Here is a 24,152-nt window from a genome sequence, read left to right on the forward strand (position 1 = left end):
GACGATGGACTCTGAAAAACTAACAGGGTTCTAGAGGGAAGGGGGGTGGGAGGATGGGTTAGCCTGGTGGTGGGTATTGAGGAGGGCACATTCTGCATGGAGCACTGGGTGTTATGCACAAACAATGAATCATGGAACACTTTATCTAAAACTAATGATGTAATGTATGGGGATTAACATAAGAATTAAAAAAAAAAAAGAAGTCACTATTACTATGTACAATCTAATTGACAATGAGCACAGACATTTATTGTCCCTTTGGTGTCTGTTAGTATGTTTTGTCAGAAATATGGATCTACATGATAGTTTCATGTCACAAAATATACATGTCAGAGTACTTGAGAACCTTACAAACACTTAAAAAATGAACAATTTCTGATTCTATTCATTAGGAATACTAATGCTACATTTGAGATAAAGAGTATTAGAATTTTTAAAGTATCAGTTAAACAGTTCAACAGATGTTTGAACTAATGTAACATTAAGACAGTATAAAATGGTAGCCCAAATGGTTCAACCTCCATTTTCCAGATGCTAAGTATTACTTCTTAAATTTAACTCAAAATTGTTCTTTAAATTATAACATTATCTGTATGTTTTAAAGAATGAGCTTGAGAGACAAAGTTCTGAGTTTAGCAGAGCCAAACCTCACTGAGGACGTAATTTGCTGAGAATGAAAGAATATATTATCAGATAAGTAACATTAATTTGCACAAGGATTTAATGCTGTGTAAGTTAAGTTCAAAATTTCCATTAAAGTTTATATGGAACCATCTGCACAACTAGAGATTAACATTGTTGTAACAAGATCAAAACCATACATATGTGACATGTGCTACTTTATACAATAGCAGCATAAACTATATTTAATTTTAGATAAATACAGATTCTTTTAAAGGAACGCATTTCTTTAGTTATGCAAAGAGTTGCAACTTAATGAAAACACTCTTTGTGCTAATAGGCATATGACATGAAGAATAAAATGCCTTATGCAAGTAAGGGATATTTGTATTCAAGTAAAATATATCAAGATGTCCAAAGTTAATGAACAGACAAAAAAAGTAAATGAAAAATTATATGTCAAGTTTGTTCATTATCAAGATATATTTTAAATGAGGAAATCAAACCTTCCACTCTTTTTCTGATCTGATGAGCACAGGGTCCTGGTTCCTTATTATAATGGTCTTTATTTTGGAGGCATTATGGTGTGGAAGGTGGTTTGGGTGATGCACAGGATCCTTGACTATCAAAACTGGTTGCTCGGCCAGGTAACTGAAAGACAATAATTTCATAATGCATGATCTAGTGCAAGAAAATAATAAAGTGGGTAGTTGCTGCTAACTTTTACTAGTGCATATTCTACCCATGCTATGCGTGTCTCTGAAGAGAAGATGGACATAATTCCCCCCGCCCTCGAGAACTCACCTTCTCAGGCAGCATGATGGGGCACAGGCGTCTCATGGAGATGTAGGCAGAGCATGATGCAAACTGGCAAGCACAGCAGCACTGTACACACAACTATTCATGACTGCAGACTCCTTTCACATTCGATGATAGGCTTTTAATTCTTACTGTTAAACAATTAATGGTTTGTGGTAGTGGGGGGGTGACTGCTTGGTAAGAGCAAGAAGGTTCAAGGTACAAGAGACTGCACTGCACTTGCTCTAAGGCAGGAGGTGATTTTTCCAGGGGCGAATGTTGAGACAAGAGGGACTGACTTTGGCTAATGGGAGCTATGAGTGTTGATGAATAATTTCTCATGGACCCTAAATATTATGCGTATTTAAAAAGTTCAGTTACAATGGGATCAACTTTTGACTAGGTACAAGTAACCAGATTTTCTAAATGATGCTTTAGTCTCTGTCCCACCAACTTATCCAGTTTTCAAATAATTGTTCCCTTCTCATTTTAATCCCTTCTTTGGCAATAAAACATATGATTATACACTCACCACTTTCCCAAAATGCAAAATCCAGCCAGTTCTTAGGTCTCTAGTCCATATATTCTGTTTGACCAATGAATGTAGGTGCAGGAGTTGGAAAAAAGGAGCTACTTGCTGGAGAAAGTACATTTACATAGTCTTTTAGTCCCATTTGTCCTCTGATACTCAGCTGCTAGAAAAATATCTGGGATCTTCTTCTGATGCCCATATGTAGCTTGTTCTTCCTGTATGTCCTACAATGACTGAAAAGTGTTCACATGTCCTGAGACACAAACATATGCCTATTCCAGAGCTCCCCTTCACCAGATAAATGTATAGCTGCTTATGTAACAGTCATCAGTATTTATAATATAATATACCACCCCTGTTTTTTCATTAGTGAAAAGTTCTTGCTCACATTATCTCTTTTCTCCTTACATAATTCCTGTGAAGTCTGTAAGGGCATGCATTTCTATTTGCATTAAATATGGAGAAATCCAGCTGTAGACAGAACAAGTGATCTGCTCAGGATTAGACAGCCAGAGGAGCAAGGATTAGATCCCACATCACTTTTCAGTGTGGTTCTCTGCCCAGCAAACTTTATTCTCATGTCTAGATTCTTAGAATTAATATTCGCTTTTCAAACTTTAATTGAAAGCAAGATGAGAAGCAGGAAAAGAATAGTGATTGTATAATAAGAAGGAGAGTATACTTTATACTTTAGACAATACACACCGTTGACATGAAACCCAACTTTCCCAAGACTTGCTGAATACATCTATTTGTACTTCTGAAGCACTCTAGGGGAAAGTGCTGTGTGAATGGGCATTCATGTTTGTGTATGTGTGTCTTTTATGATTTACATTAAACGAAGTGAGATAAAGATTCAGAACATTAATATATATAAGCAGATATCTTATCATGAGAATATCTGACCTCTCTTGACTGAGCATGCAGTGTTCATACAGTGTTCATCAAATTTTCCCTATAATGTCCTGGGTAACACAGCCAAGGTCACATTTTTGTGACTAAGCTGAAAAGAACCTGGGTCCACTGACATTTAGTTAATTACACTGTGCTGCCTCCTGCATGTAAGCCAGTGCTTAAAGCCAGAACAAGAAGGAGAACATGAACAGATGGCAGTGTATTCTTCACTTACTATGTGGCCATCATAACTGTTCTTTTAATCGAATTGCAGAAATTCCATCATCTACCCCACGTCCTTTTGTCAACCTGCATTACTTCTCAATCAGGTCACATAAAAGACTTACTTTGTGACTTTTCAAGAGTCTCCAGCAATTATCTTTGGGAAAGAAAGTCATTCCATCTAGCAACATGCTGTGTATCAAGTAGACTGACCACTAACTTAAAGGCTAAAAATCCTGACAGAAACTGGTGTTGATACTTCTGGTTAATATAACTATTAATAGTAGTTATAATCAGAGTTAACATTATGTCAAACTCTGTGCTAAGCACTTAAAATTTGGCATTTTATTTAGTTTTACTCTTTGAGTTTGCTACTATTACAAACTAACAGCAGAAGTGTAGAGAGGTTACAGGAACTTGCCCAAAGTTCTCCAATATGTAGTCACACAGCAGAGCCAGGCTTTGAACTTGGGCAAGCTGATGCCTCAATATTTTAAAAATCTGTGAGCACTTTTACTTACTGCCCAGAGTATTGGGAGATATACCTGTCCCTTTACATAGAGGAGTTGTATTAGAAGATAGTACTTCTATTTAGGGATTCTAGGAAAGTTTAGGTGAGGTGGCTGTTTTCACAAAAGAGAAGCAGCAAAATTCAGTTTCCAGTTAGTAATGAATTTACTTGACTGCTCTATCACTCATCGATACAAGTTTTCAGGCTATACAAAGAAAATGACAGACTTGCAATTTTTATGAGCTTACTGTCCAAAGGAATATCAAACCCAGAAAATTTAGTGGTTTCTAAAATCCTACAAGGCACACAGAACTTTGAATACTGGATGAAAGAGTATGTGGGATGGAAGTAAGAGCAATGTTTAAAAAAAAATAGATGAATATATAAAATGACAGACAAATGTTAGCAGATAAATAATATATAAGGCAAAAGAGATAAAAAAAAAAAAGAGAGAGTAGATGCCCAGGAACCACAGCATACCTCCAGCAAGGGGTGCCAATGTGTTATTGGTTTTCGGTGATAGGCCAGCATTTCATTCCAGTGGTCTCGCCCAAGACCTTCAGCGTCCAGTCCTGTTCTACACACTCCTATGACCTCATTGTGTCCTACCCTATGATTTGGAGAATATTACACTTTCACTCCAACATTCAAAGATAAATGGAGTTTCACACAGCTTAGCAGAATTTTAAACATATGATTTAAACACTAGATTTTATGATAGGTTCCAAATGATCCTGCAGGTTAAACTACTGTAGGTCAAATTAAAAATCTTAAGTAAACAAAATTTCCTACACAGGATATCAATTCAAATATGAATTTGTAAAAGGAGCACCCACAAACCACTTTAGTTCTCTGTAACTTGAGCACATTTTACAAAAAAACTGAATGAGAGATGCCAGCTGCTCCTTACCTATATTGTTGAGTTTCCTTTTTAGCAGCACTACTATTAACTTTAAGTGATATAAATCAGATCTTGTTTTTTTCCACAAGGCTTAATGTTTTATAATGACGCTTAGATTTCTTACCAAGAGCTCAATGCCCAATTCTTGTACAAATGACCGTATTTAATCGCCTCTCCGTGACATGTCAGCATATGTCACTACTTGTACTACAATTAAACAGGGTAGGGCTATCTTCAGTACTACGGATTTGACTTATTACTGCACAGCAACAGAGCATACTGCACATCATTGCTATTTTCTATTCCTGTCCTGTTTTCACAGCAACAAATCAAAATAACAATGATACTTAATAATTTTGAGAGCTTATTATGTGCCAGACACTGTTATAAGTGATGTAAATGTACTGAGTCACTTAATTCTCACACCATGACCATGAGTATCATTATCATCACCTCATTTTACAGATAAAGACACTAAACACCCAGAAGTTAAGGGACCCACCTCTACACAGTAAGAGGCAGAGACAGGATTTGAATCAAGACAGTTGACTCAAGTGTGCATGTGCTAAGTTGCTTCTCAAGAATGGAATGTAATTTAAAGGCATTTCTGCAGCGTTCTTTTGACAGACTTCTCTAAGGAGACTTTAGAGATGATTTTAGGACCTTTCATTACTTTCTTCCTGTCATTGATATAGATATGAATGTTTAGTTGTTTCTTCCATATGAAGTTTCCCAAACAAGCATATTTTTTTAAAGATTTTATTTGTTATTTATTTGAGAGAGAAACAGAGATAGCAAGAGAGAGCAGGAGCAGGGAGGAGAAGGAGAAGCAGGCTCCCCGCTGAGCACGGAGCCCGATGCAGGGCTCGATCCCAGGACCCTGGGATCATGACTTGAGCCGAAGGCAGACGCTTAAGTGACTGACCCACCCAGGCACCCCCAAACAAGCATATTTTTAGGAATAATTTTTTAAATCTTTCTTTTGTGTATATTGTCAAGATCAATTTCCCTGAAATTGTCTGCATGACAAACGCTCTGTTCTATCTACCTGCAATCACTGTGAAAAATCAATAACAATACTTTTTTGGAAAGCAGAACAAAGGCTTCTGATGAAAACACTGCAACATTTTTAGAGTTTGAAATTTTAACTAATTCAAGACTTTTCTCTCTCTAAATAGTGACAGTTTTTTCCCAAACTGTGATATTAATTAATTGCAAATAGATGGTATAAATCATTTTACTTTTTTAGTGCTTCATTTTCTAGCTCTGAGCCAGAGAATAGCATATTAATTTCTCTAGGTTATAGGGTCCTGGTTACTACTATTTTCATGATACTATAAAATGGAGCACTCCTTTTGAATACATTAGTACAAAATAAACATAGTAGAACACTGTCTATATGCTCGTAATTTTGTAGGTTAAACATAACAGTATACCTTTCCAAAAGGTTTATAAATATAAAAGGTAAAACAATACAAAGAAGTATATAACAAGGGCCAAATAAGAGATCTGAACCTTTGGTGGGACAAGAGTTCAGAGGAAGAAGAGGTTGGTTAGCTGAGAAAGACACAGAAGGGGTGACTTGAGCAGGGTTGTGAAGCCTGGGTGGGATGAGATCACAGAGCAGGGTGACGTTTCAGACAAGGCCAAGAGTGGGAGAGTAAAGCTGGAGCTGAAGCAGGACGAAACGTCAGAGCTGCAATTGGGAGTTTGCAATTTATTTTATGGAAGAATTGACTCAAAAGGTGTGAGCTGAAAGAATTACCTACAAAGCACATTTTAAGATTGATGTAAAGGCATCAAGGCTGTGTCCCTATGGCCATTATTCACCTTCCACCCCTAATACTCACTGTTAATGGTTCTGTATTATGCTCATGTCTTACAAATGGGAAAAGTGAATCCCAAAGATTTTACATAACTTGCTCTTGGGTAAGAATTATGATATTCATATTCCAGCCCAGTTGGGAAAACAAACTCCATTGATTGTGATTTCTGTTGTTACTGTAAAAAGACGTCACTATAGTGCTTTCTGTAATGGGTTCCGTATTACTTCTGCACTACTCTTTCACCAGCCCCAGGTGTCCTGTTCTGCAACTTAAGAATGACGTCTTTTGGAAAAGAAAAAAGAAGTATTATAACATGGGAAAAATGAATTTTGAATGAACAATTTTTTCCTCTTCCATTTTAAATTAAAACTGTTAGAGCAGTAAATAACCTGGAAAGTTGAATTTGCTCTGCATATGACTAAACATGGCTGTTCTTCAGTGAGTGAGAAATACATGTACATACCTATCGTAATCCATGACCGCAATGGAGAGGCTGACCTGGTCCACATTTTCTGGAGGGATATCGAAAATAATGGCCTCATTGTACACAGGGTTTAGAGTATTTTTCTTTGTAGTTGTTTTCCTCTTTTTTAATCTTCGACCCTCACACATCAGAGACACTTTGACATAAGGATCTAGGAATGGTAAGGTAATTTCATTAAAATGAAAGTAATAGTACAAAGTATAAATAAAACTGTAGTTAATTGCTACTAAATAAGAAAAGTGGTATATTAAGCCTTTTAGTGTTATCAGTTTTAAATTCAAAATGACTTATTTAGGGGCAATAGACTAACACTTTCTTTTAAATGTAAGAATTTATCTTGAATGAACCAAAAAAGCACTAACTTTATCTGTTTTTAATACAACAGAGAAAACCTAGTCTATCAAGAGCCAGTGCAGAACTGTAATAATGTCTTCTAGTCACAGCTATTTGAAGACACATTTTGTTAAAAGTGATTTCTAGGGAATGTAATCCTAACAAGTAAGTATAATTGCCTTAAAGTTAATTTCCTTCAAAATGATTTAGGATAAGAAGACTAAAATTTGTGAGAGTAACATTGTATCTAGTGCGTGTGTGTGTGTGTGTGTGTGTGTACCCACAATGAGTAGAAGTTAGAATTTCCTCAGTTGTTGGAAAGGTACTAAAATAAGAAGTTTCATTTTACAGTCATAGTGTTGGTGCTTGATAAGGGGCTCAGGCTGAAGAAATGATCACTACAAATATATTAAATACATTGTTTAATTATAAACAATAGTATACAATAAAAAAGGTAATATTTGGTTTAAAGATGTTCTCAAGGAAGGTTCTTGATATGACATTGTCTATATGATGCCGACTTGAAAGGGAAAAAATTAGTAGGGGTATATTTTTATGGGCCAAAGGGGTCAAATAAATGTTTAACAAGTTCTACCCCAGTTGACTGATCTCTATTTTTACTTCTCCCACCTTGAGTAGGAAAACTGTTACAGTATTACAGAAAATTATGCAGTATTATACGAAAGTTTCTATAAAAGCCTTACTTTTGTACCTTTTTACAAGAAGGAGGCATGGCTTTGGGAGGGGGTGTTGGCACTGGGGTGAGAATGCTAGCTGGTTAAAACAATCAGTGTCTGCTCTACGTTCATTTATTTTCCCCCATTTATTCTGGTGGCCCTCCAACAGTAGCACCACCACATCTTTCTCCCTCTTTCCACCAATGTAGTAATAAGTCTCATTTCCTTAGAATAAGCCAAAATCATGGCAGTATAAATTTACTTGAATTTATGACTTTTAAGCTCTAGAAAAATGTATCTGTATATTGCATAAGCATTTCCATCAAGGAGCAAAAATATATTTTCTGGCTAGAAATAGGGTATGTAAAGGAAAACAAAGTAAAATGGCAATGTTCAATGGCTGTTTCCCATTTACTTCTCAATTTTTTAATAATAGGCAGTATGTTCTAAGGAAGAAACTCACTTCTGTGATACTCTTTTGTGTATGAGGCCCCAGGCCTAGACCTCTCATTAACAATGGGAACAAGGCATGCTTTATTCCCTGCCACCCCCATCATATCTCTGACGACATTTCTCCACCAGTGGTAAGGATAATTTACTGGTTCCTTAGTTGATTCACAAACCTCTTGTGAGAATTAATGAGGTGGTGTTCTCAGAGTAGGCACTCCTCCCATGAAAAGCTTCATATAAACAAAAAGTAATCTTGCACTTAATTACAACTTTGATGCTGTCTGCTTGTCTCAGAATTTGATCTCTTTTGATATATGGTGGAAAGAGTAGGATAAACGATAATTTGCAGAGTACACTGCTTAAATTCTTCAACATTTACTGACCCAGGACTTTTTCTCCAAAATAAATGTGGAATTTACTTTCTTTCTACATTTATATATCAATGGCGTGTTGCAAATTTTGAAAAATGAAAAAATTATTCACAAAACAGTTTGAAAGTGAAGATGATAGAGAACGACCTACAATGAGGAGGCTCCCACCCATCTGTTCCCACATGTCTCTCTCCACCCCTAGTTTTCCTGTGTCACTCTGCTATTTCTTTTTGCAAATAGTAACAACATAAATATATATTGTAACACTCCCCATTCTTACACAGAAAGGAGCATGATATCCATATTTATTTTTGCACCTCACTTTTTTTTATTCACTTGGAGCCCTTTCTACACTAGAACTTAAGAGTTCCCTCATGCTTTTTGTAACGCAAATTTAGTTTATTTCTTTGTTCTGAAGAACCACAAAGTTATAGATTCCTTTCCCCATGTCATCCTTTCCTGTATCTCCACTACCATTTCTTATTTGTTTAATTTGACAAATGCTTACTGACCTCCCTCCTCTGTCCTGATCCATTTTTTCTTCTATAGAGCTGTGCCAGAGTTCACATGTTAAGTTAACACACACCCCTCCAAACTGTAGTGATATAAATGAAGGGGTAAAAGAGCATGATGTGGCTTTACCTTTTCATCAAAATTAGCACAGAAAGAGAAATTTCCTCCAAGAACATCTTTAAGAAACTTCAAGAAGCATTCCTTTACTTTATTATTTCTTTCAGTCCCTACACTTGCCCAAATTTTTATTTTGAAAGGTGGTAAGAATGCAAATGCAAATGATGGCCTTGGAAACTTGTTATTTCTCTGCAGATCAGGTGAGGGAGATAAATTCAGTCTACGTGTGCTTCCATACTTGTAAGGTAATGCAAACTTGAGGTCAAGGATGTTGTTTTATAAGCAACTGACTAGTTAGAAGTAGGGCAGTGATTGGTAAATTATGAATTTTTGAGAACAAAATCGGTAGAGAAAGAAATAAAAATCCAAGTTCATAGTCAATCTATTTGATAACATCTTTTAAAAATTTTGTAATGATAATGTAAACACAAGAGGTGATTTGAAGTACTTTGGTAATTTCTTTTTCTACTTTGATATTAATATCCCACTATAAACAAATGAACTCAAATTCAATAGCCATATATAATTTTGGATACAGGAAATGTTTTATTTGGAATGTACCCTTGACCCACTAGCCAACTGTGTACATACCTGATGAGCCAGTGATGTCCATAGCCTTCAGATTTCTACACTTGATGACCGTCAATGTCATACGTCCAGCAGTTGGCAAATAACAAAGGGAGAACATGATTTCACCCAGATCTATACTTTCCTAGAAAGGCAATTGGTAATGTTAGTAATTTCAAACACCAGATAGTGAAAACAAGATATAATTGAAGAGGCTAAGTGGAAAATCACTTCAATAGAATATTTGAATGTCATTCTAAATTGTTTTATTAAGGATACAGATAATATTGCAAGAAAGCTGTTCTAAACAGAGTAAGAAAAGAAAGTATATTCCAGCTCCACTTGTGTTTTTAACAGGAATCTCAAACTTAATATGGTCAAAACCAGACTTCTCATTCCACTCACTCCCATCTTCCGAAACCAATCCCTCTGTCAGTCCTTCCAAAACCCAGTAAAGGATGTCTTCATTCACCAGAGGCAGGAGCCAGAGCCCAGCAGGTGCTTTTATTCTTCTCTTTCCCTCACCCTTACACATCCAACCCATGTCTTGTCTACACTGTCTACAAAATAGATCCCAAATTAGTGACTTCCTTTTCAGCTGTATTAATACCATTCAAGCCAATATCACTTCTCAGGATTACATTATGAGTCTCTAAAGTTGATCCATCTCAGAAGCAGCCAAAGTGATTACTTATGAAATGCAAATCAAGTTATTTCATTCTCCTGCTTAAAACCATCTAAGGGCTCGCAATTATACTGGAATAAAATTCAAACTCCTGGCATATTAGCGGGGTAACTATAAATCTTGCTATTTATGAGAAATTCTGGGTTTATACCCATTGTCCTGGTATAATTAGTAGGAACATCCCCTTCAATTCTTGAATATGTCTTTGGTTTGGACAGTGCATCACAAGGTCACACATATAAGGCCCTGTGTGATTGGGATCCTGTCTTTCTTTTCTTTTTTTTTTTCTTTATTTAAAGATTTTATTTATTTATTTGAGAGAGAGAGACACAGTGAGAGAGGAAACACAAGCAGGGGGAGTGGGAGAGGGAGAAGCAGGCTTCCCGCCAAGCAGGGAGCCCGATGTGGGACTTGATCCCAGGACTCTGGGATCATGCCCTGAACTGAAGGCAGATGCTTAACGACTGAGCCACCCAGACGCCCCGTACCCATCTTTCTAACTTTATTTCTCGCCTCTCTTCTCAGCTTATTCTGATACAGACTCAAAAGCCTTTTTTTTTTTTTTTCTGTTATTCAAACAAATGCAGTTTGTTCCTGCTTTTGCCTGGTGCATTTTCTTTTTTTCTCATGTATCTTTCCATGGATGACTGCTTCTAACTATGCAGGACTCAACTCAAATAGCATCTCCTCGGTAAGACCTTTCCCCTTCCTATCCTATGCTCACCTACTCACAGATCCTTCACATTTTTTTTTCATAGCACTTATAATCATCAGAAATTATCTTTTAAATTCATCTTTTGTTTCCCCAATTCCCATATATAAGGTCTAGGACAGCAGAATTCTTATCTTTTGATTGCTACATCCTCCTGAAGTGCCTGATACATAGCTGGCTCTCAGTGCATCTTTTTGAAGGAATGAAAAGATTATAGTTCAGATGGACAAAAACTGACCCGCTTTGTATCAAATATGAATTTGAACTGTCCACAGTACCCTGATATATATTTCCTCTCCATAGCTGCACAGATGGTGGACAAACGAAAATGAGTGTGAACAATGCATATTTAGGATGCTTGTCAAAGAGCTGTTTACGGGATTTAATCAAATCATTCCTGGTAAGACAATATGTGGGAGATTTAATTTGGCAGGAAATAAGTTGCTATGCACCCAGGCCCACAGAACTAGGTTCCTAAAAATTCTTTTTTTTTAAGATTTTATTTATTTATTTGACAGAGAGAGACACAGCGAGAGAGGGAACACAAGCAGGGGGAGAGGGAGAGGGAGAAGAAGGCTTCCTGCCAAGCAGGGAGCCCGATGTGGGACTCGATCCCAGGACCCTGGGATCATGACCTGAGCCGAAGGCAGACGCTTAACGACTGAGCCACCCAGGCGCCCCGGTTCTTAAAAATTCTTCATGACAGGGCGCCTGGGTGGCTCAGTTGGTTAAGCAACCGCCTTCGGCTCAGGTCATGATCCTGGAGTCCCAGGGTCGAGTCCCGCATCAGGCTCCCTGCTCAGCGAGGAGCCTGCTTCTCCCTCTGACCCTCCCCCCTCTCATGTACTCTCTCTCATTCTCGCTCTCTCAAATAAATAAATAAGTCTTTAAAAAAAAATTCTTCATGACAAACTATTAACCTTTGTTGGACTTACTCTTACAGCTTAGGTTCTGATTTATGTAATTCCTGTTTCTTTATTCATGGTCTAGAAGTAGTAGAGCCTGCTAATTAAGAGCATAAACCTGGAATCATTTAAACTTGTGTTTGACTTCTGTTTTCTACTTCCTAGCTGTGAGATCCTTGGAAATTTAATTAAGCTTTGAATCTCTGAAACTTCATTTTCAAATTGAGGAAAATACCCACTCAACCATGGTTTTAATCATTAAATGAGATAATGTAAGTAAAGTACTGACATTACATGTAAGTAATGTAAGTAAAGTCTACGGCATTTAACACAGTGTCTGACATACAATAAAGGATGTTGTTTTATTCATGGCTGTATTGCCATCACATGGAGCAGTACCTTACACAGATCAGGTGCTCGGTAAGTACTGGATAATGAGAAAAAATTAATTAAGGAAAGCAGTTATTACTTTTTAAGAACTTTAGTAAAAAAAATATTTTAAAGCAAAGATATATCCAACTGGGTCTCTTCTGGGCTGTTGGAATGCTGCAAACCCAAAATAGTGAGCAAGATCCAACGGGAGAGGCCTGAGAAAAAAAACAGAAAGAGTACAACCTCCTACTAAGGATTCATTCTTTTCACCACCAAGCAATTACTGAGTATTATTTGATAGGTGTGCTGGTAGGTGCCATACATACCAAGATAGATTTGGCATGAGTCTGTCCTTGAAAATCTCAGTTGAGAAGGAAAAGAGTAGGCTCTAAAAGGCTAAGAAAATAAGTCTGGATCTTATTTTATCTGATGATTATCTTCCTGTTTCTCTTTCTATCTCTTTTCCAGTGTTTCTTTAGGCTGAGTCAATAGAGTTTTCTCTGAAGTTTTCTGTCTGGCAGCCACCACCCCTCCCTTTCTCTCACTGTGTATTTCTCCTTCCAGGAACTATCTATAAAAGTAGGCATATTTTGGGCGCCTGGGTGGCTCAGTTGGTTAAGCGACTGCCTTCGGCTCAGGTCATGAGCCCGGAGTCCTGGGATCAAGTCCCGCATCGGGCTCCCTGCTCAGCGGGGAGTCTGCTTCTCCCTCTGCCCCTCCCCCCTCTCATGCTCTCTCTACCTCATTCTCTCTCTCAAAGAAAAAAAAAAAGTAGGCATATTTTGTCACCAGCTGGTAAAAAAATTAAGGGATCCCTTTATGAATGTAGAGAGCAAGTATTAAGTTCTACCAAGAAACATGGTGGGGATGGCAATGGAGAAACTAGGGAGGAAATGGGGGACATGATCTCAGAGATGAAGTGATTACAGTCCAAGAGGGAACGTACCACATACAAACAGACAAAAGTACACAGACAGAGACATCTAAAGGGATTAGTAAATAAAACATATTTTTATGTGTATGATTGATACGGTTTTACTTTTACACATGAAACAATCTGTGGAAGTAATTTTTCTACTTCTCTAGATATATCACATGCTTACTGGTTGGAACAAAGAAAGTTTACTGTATTTGGTCCCATCTCTCAAAGGTCCTTTCTATCCAGCTGCAACATGATTTTGACTGTCTGTTATTAACAGGTATTGGTAAACATAAAGAAGTTAAACTGAGGAGCTGACCAAAGCACTAGCCTAAATAAATTGAAAGCAAAGAGCATGATTAAAGAACATTCCCAGGCAGCTCTGTATGACAGGCTAGCTGGCTTTTTGCCTACTGTCGTAGTAAGAAGTCTCCTTAAATATTTAAACTCCATGAGGTCAGGAGTTTTAATGAAACTGGAATGAACTGGTGGTAAAGATTAATGTATAGTATGCATGCATAATAACTGCACAAAAGTTAGATTTTTCATTAGACTAGATATTTCCTTCAGGAAGTATGAATGTGAAAGAACTGAAATTGCATACACACTGAAAAGGGCAGAATACTCTAAGGTAAATACCAATATTCTACAACTTTTTAAATCTGGAAGCAATCTAAGAGATAATTATGAGAAATGAACTTAATGAAGGTAAATGGCTGTATAACCTTTAAAAAGGTCCTGTAACAAATGTAACAGCAGAACTCCAGATTTTGGCTACAGTCCTATGAGCTAGTGTGCACTAATTGTTGGTAACCCCACTGAGTCTGTCTCTGTGTCGATGGCCCAGCTCCAGAGAGTGGGTTGAGTTTTCGCTTCTTCTCTGCCCAAGATCACTGCAATTTATAAGGCCATACTCAGTCCCAATAGTCTGAACCCCCTCCTGCACTGCAAAGACCCAGAAAATAAGTTGAAAGTTCTCTGAACATATAGCATAAATAGAACAAAGTTATATGGTGAAATTCTTTTAAATGAGACTACCTCATTTCTTATTCATTTACTATTTACTTATTCATTTACCCATTTACTATTAGTTTTGACAAAATTCTAACAAGAATGTTTACTTCGGTATATTAATCTACAGCAGGTCAAAACTCACAAGTGGAATGTGGAGATGGGGAAACTAACAGCTGTTGGTCTGGTGAAGGCAGCAATAAATGATAGCTGGAAAGACACTACTCATACAAGAAAGAAGCAAACATTTGAAAAAGGATAACAATCTGGAATCATTTTGTATCAAGAGGAACTGACACTAATAATGCCTCGCTAACTTAAAAACATCATTTTATTATAGATTTCAACAGTAATTAATATTCAAAATGATGGTTTTTGAGTCACTAAGCTTAGAAAAAATATTCTATATGTTCTGTTTAAGAAAGTAGAGAAGCATACACTATTTTTTGGAGTTATTTTTATCCAAAATCCTTAAAATATTTGAACTGGTAATTTTGGGTTTTAGTTTCTTAAAATGAGAAAGGCTTTGGGTTTCTGAAAAGTTTAATTATGGATAACCTCATTTATTTCAATTCTATATAAACACGAACTTCCCATATTAACCTTGGAAAAACCATTGTATCTTTGGGCAAATAATCATTTGAAACCCTGCTTTAAGTCTAGCATATAGTGTTCCATAAAATTTCTTTCAAGTACGAAGACCATTCTCATACACACTAATGTATTTGTTGGAACATTCACAGTGACAATCTTCTGACTGTATTGTGAAAAAGGCTAACACTGAGGCTGGGTCAGGGACTTACATTTGATTTCTTCATCCTGGTTCCACACATAGAGCTGAGTAGATAAAGATCATTTTCTAATAATTGGCTAAAGTTAACCTCATAAACCTAGTCACAGTTATAAAGATTTTTCCATGTACCATCTCTCCAAGATAGAAATAAAAGTCATTGGAAAGATAAGTTGATATACAAATAGTTGCATTGCACATCTTATTTCAGGACTGAGCTAATAGTAAGATTAAACGATAGCAACTGAGTACAGAGATGGAGGGGAAGCAGATTCAAGGCTTGATAACTACAGCATGTCCTAACCAAGGGAATCACCCCTGGAGGGAAGTAAACAGCATATTAGGGTTTGAGAACCTAAAGACATGGGACTGGCAGAGAAGAAGAGGAATAATGTTGTATGTGAGTACGATGATTAATATTTACAAATAAGAACGGGCAGTTTATGTTGAGAAATAAGGAGTTTGGTGACATGTCGGAGGAGGTTTAAGGCTCTATGTAGTTTATTCTGTGACTCGTATGGATAATAGGGATAAAAGGGATCCAAAGGTGTTGGTAATATGAAAGAGTGGGAGCTTGGCAGAATGAAAAGGGCATATAGGTTCCCAGATCAGAAAAGCCAGAGTTAAAATCCTACATCTCCCATGTACTAGTTGGTAATGAAAATAATATTTGGAAAAAATTTCTTTGTTTTGAGTAGGCTAGATTAGGATGAAAAAAAGAGAGGGGTGGGGCGCCTAGGTGACACAGTTGGTTGAGTGTCGGACTCTTGGTTTCAGCTCAGGTCGTGATCTCAGTGTCATTAGATCGAACCCCGCATCGGGCTCTACACTCAGCATGGAGTCTGCTTAAGACTCTCTCTCCTTCGGGGCACCTGGGTGGCTCAGTCGTTGAGCGTCTGCCTTCGGCTCAGGTCGTGATCCCAGGGTCCTGGGATCGAGCCCCGCATCGGGCTCCCTGCTCGGTGGGAAGCCTGCTTCTCCCTCTCCCACTCCCCCTGCTTGTGTTCCCTCTCTCGCTGTGTCTCTCTCTGTCAAATAAATAAATAAAATCTTTAAAAAAAAAAAAGACTCTCTCTCCTTCTACAAACCCCCAACTCTTTCTCTCAAATAAATAAATATTTAAAAAAAAGGGAGAGGGGCCATTAAAATAAACAGGTATGTGAAGGTTGGCTGAAGAAAGGTTTGAATTCAGAGATATATTAGAAAGTAAGATCATTAAGACTTATTAAAAAAAAAACAACTGGTTGCCATGGTGACAGTAGTCATCACATCCACTTAGCACCCTAAATGCTGCCTGCCTTCCACATTTCCTGGATGGTAAGAAAATGGATGGTTTTCCTCACACTGTTAAACAATGTGTTAGATCAAATGAGCAACTTCATTAAATTACTAGTTTTTCATTCATCTGCTCACAAAATTAAGCTACTGTGCAATGCAGACCCAGAGTGGGTCTACTGCATTCAAACTACTATAAAATATTTATTTCTCTCTGACTCACATCATCCATCCACCTGAGAAAATCATGGAATTTAACCTTGGGCAATCCACTTAGCCTCACTCGACCTCAGTTTCTTTGGTATAACATGAGGGTGTTCAAAGAGATGAACTAATTTATTTTCCAGCTCTAAAATTTTGTAACTTTAAGCACTGGTAAAATGAGTACTAAATAGTATATATAGTTCAAGCATGTTCAGGAATGTATGAATAGGCCCCTTTAGCCCTTGTTTGCTATAGACCCAGCAGAGCTTCATTAGAAAAACCACAAAGGATCAACTAGTGCTAATAGCTCAATTTCAAGTTCAAGAACAGGGTCAGGGTTGATCTGGTTGGGGATACATGGGGAAAGACCATACTGGATAATGAACATACCTGATTCTTTTCATGAAATCTAGGAGGACTTCAGAGGTAGGTGACTTTTAATCTGAATTTTGAAGAATGACTAAAGGTAAAGAGAATTAAAAACAGAGGGAGCAGCATATAAAGAGGCTTGAGATGCAGAGTGAGGGGTCCAACCATGACTAAAAGGTAAACAGAGACCACTGGCTCTGGCAATGACATAGGATAATTTAAATGGCAACACACTGGCCTTATTCTAAATGACCCCTCCTTGTGGTGCCTGCGTGGCTCAGTTGGTTCAGCGTGTCTGGCTTCTGCTCAGGTCATGATCTCAGGGTCCTGGGATCGAGCCCCACATTGGGTTCCCTGCTTAGTGGGAAGTCTGCTTCTCCCTCTCCCTCTGGCCCTCCACCCTGCTTGTGCTCTCTCTCTAATTAAAAAAAAAAAATGACCCCTCCTCAGGAATACGTAGATCAACCCTGATTTTTATCGTAGTCAGGATGAAATCCATTTTCATGGTTATGACAATTACCCGGAAGGGTTGCATTTAAATTATAAATTGATGATATACAAAGCTAATATATGTTATGGGCCCAGTCTGACACACAGTAGATGTTGAACAAAAATAATATATCTTTCCTTGTTTATAACAATTTGTCTAGGATTAGTGACTGGCATAAGGTTGATGCTCAATAAAAAAAAAACGTATTGAATGAATAAATCATAAAAGCATCAGGCCAGGTCATGACTTTAGTGGCAGTAAGGACATCTACTGTTTGAAGGACTGAAGGCTACTCAGTAACCAGAGAACAAGTTAGCAAAGACACTGTTTATGGATGTTGTGCGCAGGCTCTGAGTGGAGCCCCCTGGAACTGTGCAAGGGCATGTGTATGTATGGTAGACCTGGGAGTATAATAGTCGTTAAGAGATTTGAGCCATGTAAAGATACGCTAAAGGTTTGGGGAGCTTAAGTTAGAGGATACTTATCTATTGGTTTTTACTAAACTTTATTTTTCATAGATCCCTCTACTCTAGTGTGATCTGGAATTATGTTTGCTATAATTCTATAGTGCATTGGAATTTCAGAATCAAATGTATCCTTAAGGTGTATAAATTGCATTTTTTCCTTGCACATCTGGGCATTTCCACCAAACAGGCAGTCTCGTGACTCTGGGAGGCAAAGGAGGAGGAGGAAGCTGTTTGATGGAATACAATTAGAAGGGGCGCCTGGGTGGCTCAGTCGGTTCAGCGTGTCTGCCTTCAGCTCAGGTCATGATCCCAGGGTCCTGGGATGGAGCCCTGCATCGGGCTCCCTGCTCAGCAGGAAGCCTGTTTCTCCGTCTCCCACTCCCCCTGCTTGTGTTCCCTCTCTCGCTATATCTCTCTGTCAAATAAATAAATAAAATCTTAAAAAAAAAGAATACAATTAAAAAATGTAATTAACATTAAAATCTTCTCCAGTTTCTAGCCCACTTCCTTCCTTTTCTTTCAAAGAACCACAATTTTTGCACAACACTTCCTTCCTGCCCTTCCTCCTTCTCCTAGTGATTGTGATTAAACCAGATCTCACCATGGTCAACGAGGATGGGGGAGGCAAAGGAAGGTTCTGTCACAGCACCTATTTAGACTCCTGGACTTTTACATACATTTGCATTATTGATTCTTCCCCACCATCTCCACTTGAAGACAGAATATGCTCAGTAGGTGTCCTTTAGCAGGACTTGCTTGTATTTCTGCAGGAAGGAAAGAACACACTTTTCAGTAAGTGTGTAATATTAAGTGTTGTGCTTGGCCATAGCACAAAGTCCAGGTGAAACTTTGCTGAAGTCAGGGCAGAGAGGGGGCAGAGAACATGGCAGTGTTGGAAATGGGATGATTACAAACCCCACTGAGCATTAAGTGATCAATAGTCACGACCCAGAGCTACTATTGTCAGCGACGCTATTTAATAGTGCCATGTTTCTGCTCAGTGGGAGAACCATTTTCCGCTCCCAATCCCAGCGGGAAATAATTCTGCCTGCCAAATGGTTTAGCTTTAATTCTATGCAACACAGCCTCAGACTTAGCCACTAGGAGGGACAAAATGCTGAGGCTGTAGAGAAGAGCTGAGGCCTTGGAAGAGCTGAGGTCTTTCACAGACTTAACAAATCAAATTTCATAACTACTGGTATAATGAGCAGCCTGAAGCAGAGGGGATAGCCCAATGTAGACACTGGGACAAGAGCAACTTGGGGCACAAGAAGATCCAACTTTAATAAGAACTTTTCCCTTTATAATACTGATTAAGAGATACCTTAGGGGCGCCTGGGTGGCTCAGTTGGTTAAGCGACTGCCTTCGGCTCAGGTCATGATCCTGGAGTCCCGGGATCGAGTCCCGCATCGGGCTCCCTGCTCAGCGGGGAGTCTGCTTCTCCCTCTGACCCTCCCCCCTCTCATGTGCTCTCTCTCATTCTCTCTCTTTCAAATAAATAAATAAATAAATCTTTAAAAAAAAGAGATACCTTAAACTTTTTGGTGAGAGGAACTGGAGACTTATTCTCAAATCTTAATCACTGCTTATAGATAGTGGCATAGAAACTTGCACAGTACACTATGCAGCTCTCCTTGGAGTATTTGAAAGTTTTATTTTTTTAATTTATTGTTTTTTAAAAAGATTTTATTTATTTGACAGAGAGAGACACAGCGAGAGAGGGAACACAAGCAGGGGGAGTGGGAGAGGGAGAAGCAGGCCTCCCGCCGAACAGGGAGCCCGATGTGGGGCTCGATCCCAGGACCCTGGGATCATGACCTGAGCTGAAGGCAGACGCTCAACCGACTGCGCCACCCAGGCGCCCCTCTTTTTTTTTTTTTTAAAGATTTTATTTATTTATTTGAGAGAGAGAGAGGGGTAATGAGCGCAGGAACACAAGCAGGGGGAGTGGGAGAGGGAGAAGCAGGCTCCCCGCTGAGCAGAGAGCCCGATGTGGGGCTCAATCCTAGGACCCTGGGACCATTACTGGAGCCGAAGGCAGACGCTTAATGCCTGAGCCACCCAGGCACCCCTATTTGAAGCTTTTAAATACCCAAATTCTTCATTAGAGACATCTCTCTCAGTACGGTTGTACAAAGACACTTGGACTGGATGAACCTGGCTTCCCTATTTTAGGGTCTACCTTAAATTAGTTTATATAGTTTCACCCCTATTGTGTACTGACTCATTATGATTTCAAACCCATGTTTTGAAAGCTTGTTTTGGACAACACTGTTTGTGGTTTGGACTTGTTTTTTTTTTTTTTTTTAAAGATTTTATTTATTTGACAGAGAGAGAGAGAAGCGAGAGCAGGAACACAAGCAGGGGGAGTGGGAGAGGGAGAAGCAGGCTTCCTGCCGAGCAGAGAGCCCGATGTGGGACTCGATCCCAGGACCCTGGGATCATGACCTGAGCCGAAGGCAGACGCTTAACGACTGAGCCACCCAGGCACCCATGGACTTGTTTTGAATACCTTGTCTCAGTGAAGTTGTTCTGCAGTTAGATATTAAAATTTTCTTACCAAATTCTTGCACATGAAAAGGAGAGGATCATTACCTCATTGATACCAGAGTAATGGCAGGGGTGTCCATCATGTGATGGACCTTAAAACTTGAAAAACCAAGATTTGACCAGTAACTTGAGAGTGTTTGGTCTGGGCAAGGCTCCTCTTTGCTAATCTGAATAGCTGTCTGTCGATTTTGAGACAGCCGCACCTGCCAAGGCCAGGCTACTCTTGGTTGGCAGTGCTGGGAAACTGTCAGGAAGAGAAGGGACACGTGTTCCTGCCTTGGCCAGGCTACTCAGGCCAGGTAGTGAGGTAAGCTGTGTCCCTCAGGTAGTAACCTTCCGGGAAGCCTATCTTCTCTGCAACGTGGTGTGGCCGCCTGCTAGCTACACCCTCCTAGCTCCTGCAAGGCCAGCAGCTGATATCCGCAGTTCAGTTGGAAAGACCGACTCTACCGAGAACAAACCTGCTAAAAGGAGTACCTCAACGAAATGTGGACTTTATTTCATTCATTTCCTCTTGGCCTGAAACAAGAGTGTAATTAATCTATTATTGGCTTGGTATCTCTTTATTGGCATACTAAGAGATGTTATCCCGTACGCTATTGGTTTGTGAAGCATTATTATTATTATTATTATTATTATTATTTTATTTGAGAGAGAGAGAGAGAGAAACAGCATGAGAGGGGAGAGGGTCAGAGGGAGAAGCAGACTCCCCGCCGAGCAGGGAGCCCGATGCGGGACTCGATCCCGGGACTCCAGGATCATGACCTGAGCCGAAGGCAGTCGCTTAACCTACTGAGCCACCCAGGCGCCCAGTTTGTGAAGCATTATTATACATTATAATTCCTATGGTGAACCCATGTTAAACAAATTACTGGCAAAGACAATCTAGTCTCTGAGCATGATTTGATGCAAACCAAACAACCTCTGCTCCCCAGTGTCTATTCTCCACATAGTCGTCAGAGATCTTATCGATGCTAAGTGACACCATGGCTCACTTCTGATCAAAAGCCACCAATGGCTCGGGTCATGGTCTCGGAGTCCTGGGATCGAGCCCCACATCGGGTTCCCGGCTCGGCGGGGAGCCTGTTTCTCCCTCTGACCTTCCCCCCTCTCATGCTGTTTCTCTCTCGCTCGCTCTCTAATAAATAAATGAATAAAATCTTTTTAAAAAAAAAAAAAAGCCACCAATGGTCTCACAAGTCACTCGGACTAAAACTAAAAGCTCTTTCCATGGCTCGAGGGCTCCAAAAGATCTGACCTTGAGCTGTCTCTGATCTCATCTCCTAACAGTGTCATCAGAGAGTTCCCTTTCTGACCACTCTATCTAGAGTGGCCCCGCTCCGCTGCCACTTCCTGTCCTTTTACCCTGCATCTGCTTCACATAGCAGTTCATTCATTGGACACACTACCTATTTCCTTCCTTATTACCTGCCTCCCTTTTCTAGAAAGTAGGCCTTATACACTGGGGACAGATTATGCTCTAAAACATCCAGAAGAATGCCTGGTAAATAGGAGAAACAGAGTTGGTTGAATTGATGGATTTAAGATCCCTATTCTGTAAGTGAGCAGAGCAGGTAACTAGCCTCCATTACAAAATGTTCTTTTTTTAAAAAAGATTTATTTAGAGAGCGTGTGTAGATGTGTACGTTGGGGGAGGGTCAGAGAGAGAATCCTTCAAGCCGACTCCCTGCTGAGTGTGGAGCCCTGTGGGGGCTTGATCCCACAACCCATGAGATCTTGAGCTGAGCCTAAACCGAGAGCTGGACACCGAACCGACTGAGCCACCCAGGCGCCCCTACAAAATGTTTTTCTATCCATTATTTTCTCTGGATGGCCAATATATCACACTTGCTACTCATACATAACTAGACTGTAAGTTACATATTTGCAGCCCATCTTCTTTGACCAAAGCCTGACTGGGCACAATTTTCTGCTTCTGATTATCAGCTCTTTTGTGGACTGGCATTTGATAACTGCCTGTACTTATAAAGCATCCCTTTGCTTACCATGGGGTGTGGGACTGTGCATAGAGCATTTAAAAATTTAAAAGCACTCCAAAGACATGAATAAAACTGATATTCAGTCAGTAAGATCTCTGGTTTAGTGAATTAAAGTTATAGAGAGACTGTATGTGATATAAGCCATGGCATGGTCTCTTATAACATTGTCATATTTTATTCAAGATTGAAGAAAAGGATCAAGAAGAAGTATCTCATTCATTTTTTAAAAAAACATGAAGGTGATTCATTTAGGAAATTTAATTATTAGGGTAAGAAATTTAAAACATGGAAGACACTGGATATTAGCAACCAAGTAGGTAACAAATAGCTGTGTGCAAGAGTGTAGCACATTGGTGATAAATGACACTGGGCAACTTTTACAGGAAGTTCACATTTATTATCTCATGTGATTTTCAAAATATTCCTGTGGGGTTGATATTATTATAAAACTTTTTTTTTTTTTTTTTTTTTTTTTGTGGATGAGGAAACAAGTGCAAAAATGTGAAGCAACTTACCCAAAGTAATGGAGGCAGAAGGGAGCAGAGCCAGTTTTCCAATGAAACTACACTCACTTCAGTTCCTGTAGATTTCTGCTTCCCTCTGTGACTTTCCCCAGCAGAAACAGTGCTTCAAATTTTACTAGCCAGGACAACAAACTTTAAATTGTTTTCATGGCCTTAGATTTCAAAGCTAGCAGTTGAAGTACTATATTTCTTTGAAAAAATGCTTTAGAAATTAGAAAATCAGTTACCTGATTTATAGGAAACTTTAATGCAGTCTATTAGAGAGAAGGAGGAGAATATTTTGAACATTCACATTTAAAAGTCAACTGCGTATTCCCTTCACTATATAAGAGCATGTTAATAATAAACTAGGTAAGCACAAGAAAGGAACAACTTTAACTCATGGTACCTTTAGAACTATACTGAATTCCTAAAACTTGCAACAGATATAGGCATGTTGCTAGCATGTCATGGGGCTGAAGAGCTTCTCCTTATCTGCTGCAACTTCCAAACATTAAAATACAGTGGGACACAAATGATAAAATTCAATTATACCCCCCATACAGATTTTTCACTAATTATATCTGAGAGGAAAACTTGCCTAGAAATTTCCTGAAATAACATTGACTCCAACTGTTCTTTTAAAAAGGCCAAGAGAGTCATTATTTAGTTCTCCATGTATTTTGATACAAGTTGTTAACAAGATAGATTTGATAGGATTAGACATTTTAAAGGCCTTAAACACATATTTTTATCATAAGTATCATATTAAAAATTTATTTAATTCAAATTATGTAAGTATTTTGAGATTTCAACCCTGTAAGCCAAAAGTTGAACTTCCATGTTAAAAAAATTCAATTCTTTTAATTTCTTTTTAGTATATTCCAAACATGGTAACACTCCAAGATAATTCAAGACAAAGAACACTGAACTAAGAGTTAAAGATTTAAAATCTAGTTCTGGATCTTCTATTAATCAGCTGGGTGAGCATAAGTAATTTTTTTTAAAAATATTCCAAGCCTTCATTTTCTAAACTATAAAATTAAAGGATTATACTTGAACTCTCTAGCAATTCTAAAATA

At 38.6% G+C, this 24,152-nt stretch overlaps 1 protein-coding gene across 1 annotated transcript in view; it reads right to left on the bottom strand.

Moving 5' to 3' along the window:
- Window positions 1–1,200: 1,200 nt before the first annotated feature.
- The window catches only part of SYT10 (synaptotagmin 10), a 66,477-nt gene continuing 43,525 nt past the window's right edge, over window positions 1,201–24,152 (bottom strand). The window contains exons 4-7 of the mRNA XM_006727694.2: window positions 9,842–9,962; window positions 6,769–6,940; window positions 4,059–4,188; window positions 1,201–1,272 (exon numbers count right to left, since the gene is read on the bottom strand). Coding sequence (XP_006727757.1) covers window positions 1,201–1,272; window positions 4,059–4,188; window positions 6,769–6,940; window positions 9,842–9,962 — 495 coding nt within the window. The remainder of the gene's footprint in view (window positions 1,273–4,058; window positions 4,189–6,768; window positions 6,941–9,841; window positions 9,963–24,152) is intronic.

This window comes from Leptonychotes weddellii, chromosome 5 (genome assembly GCF_054177405.1).
Source record: "Leptonychotes weddellii isolate Sample4059 chromosome 5, ASM5417740v2, whole genome shotgun sequence".
NCBI classification, from domain to species: Eukaryota; Metazoa; Chordata; class Mammalia; order Carnivora; family Phocidae; genus Leptonychotes; species Leptonychotes weddellii.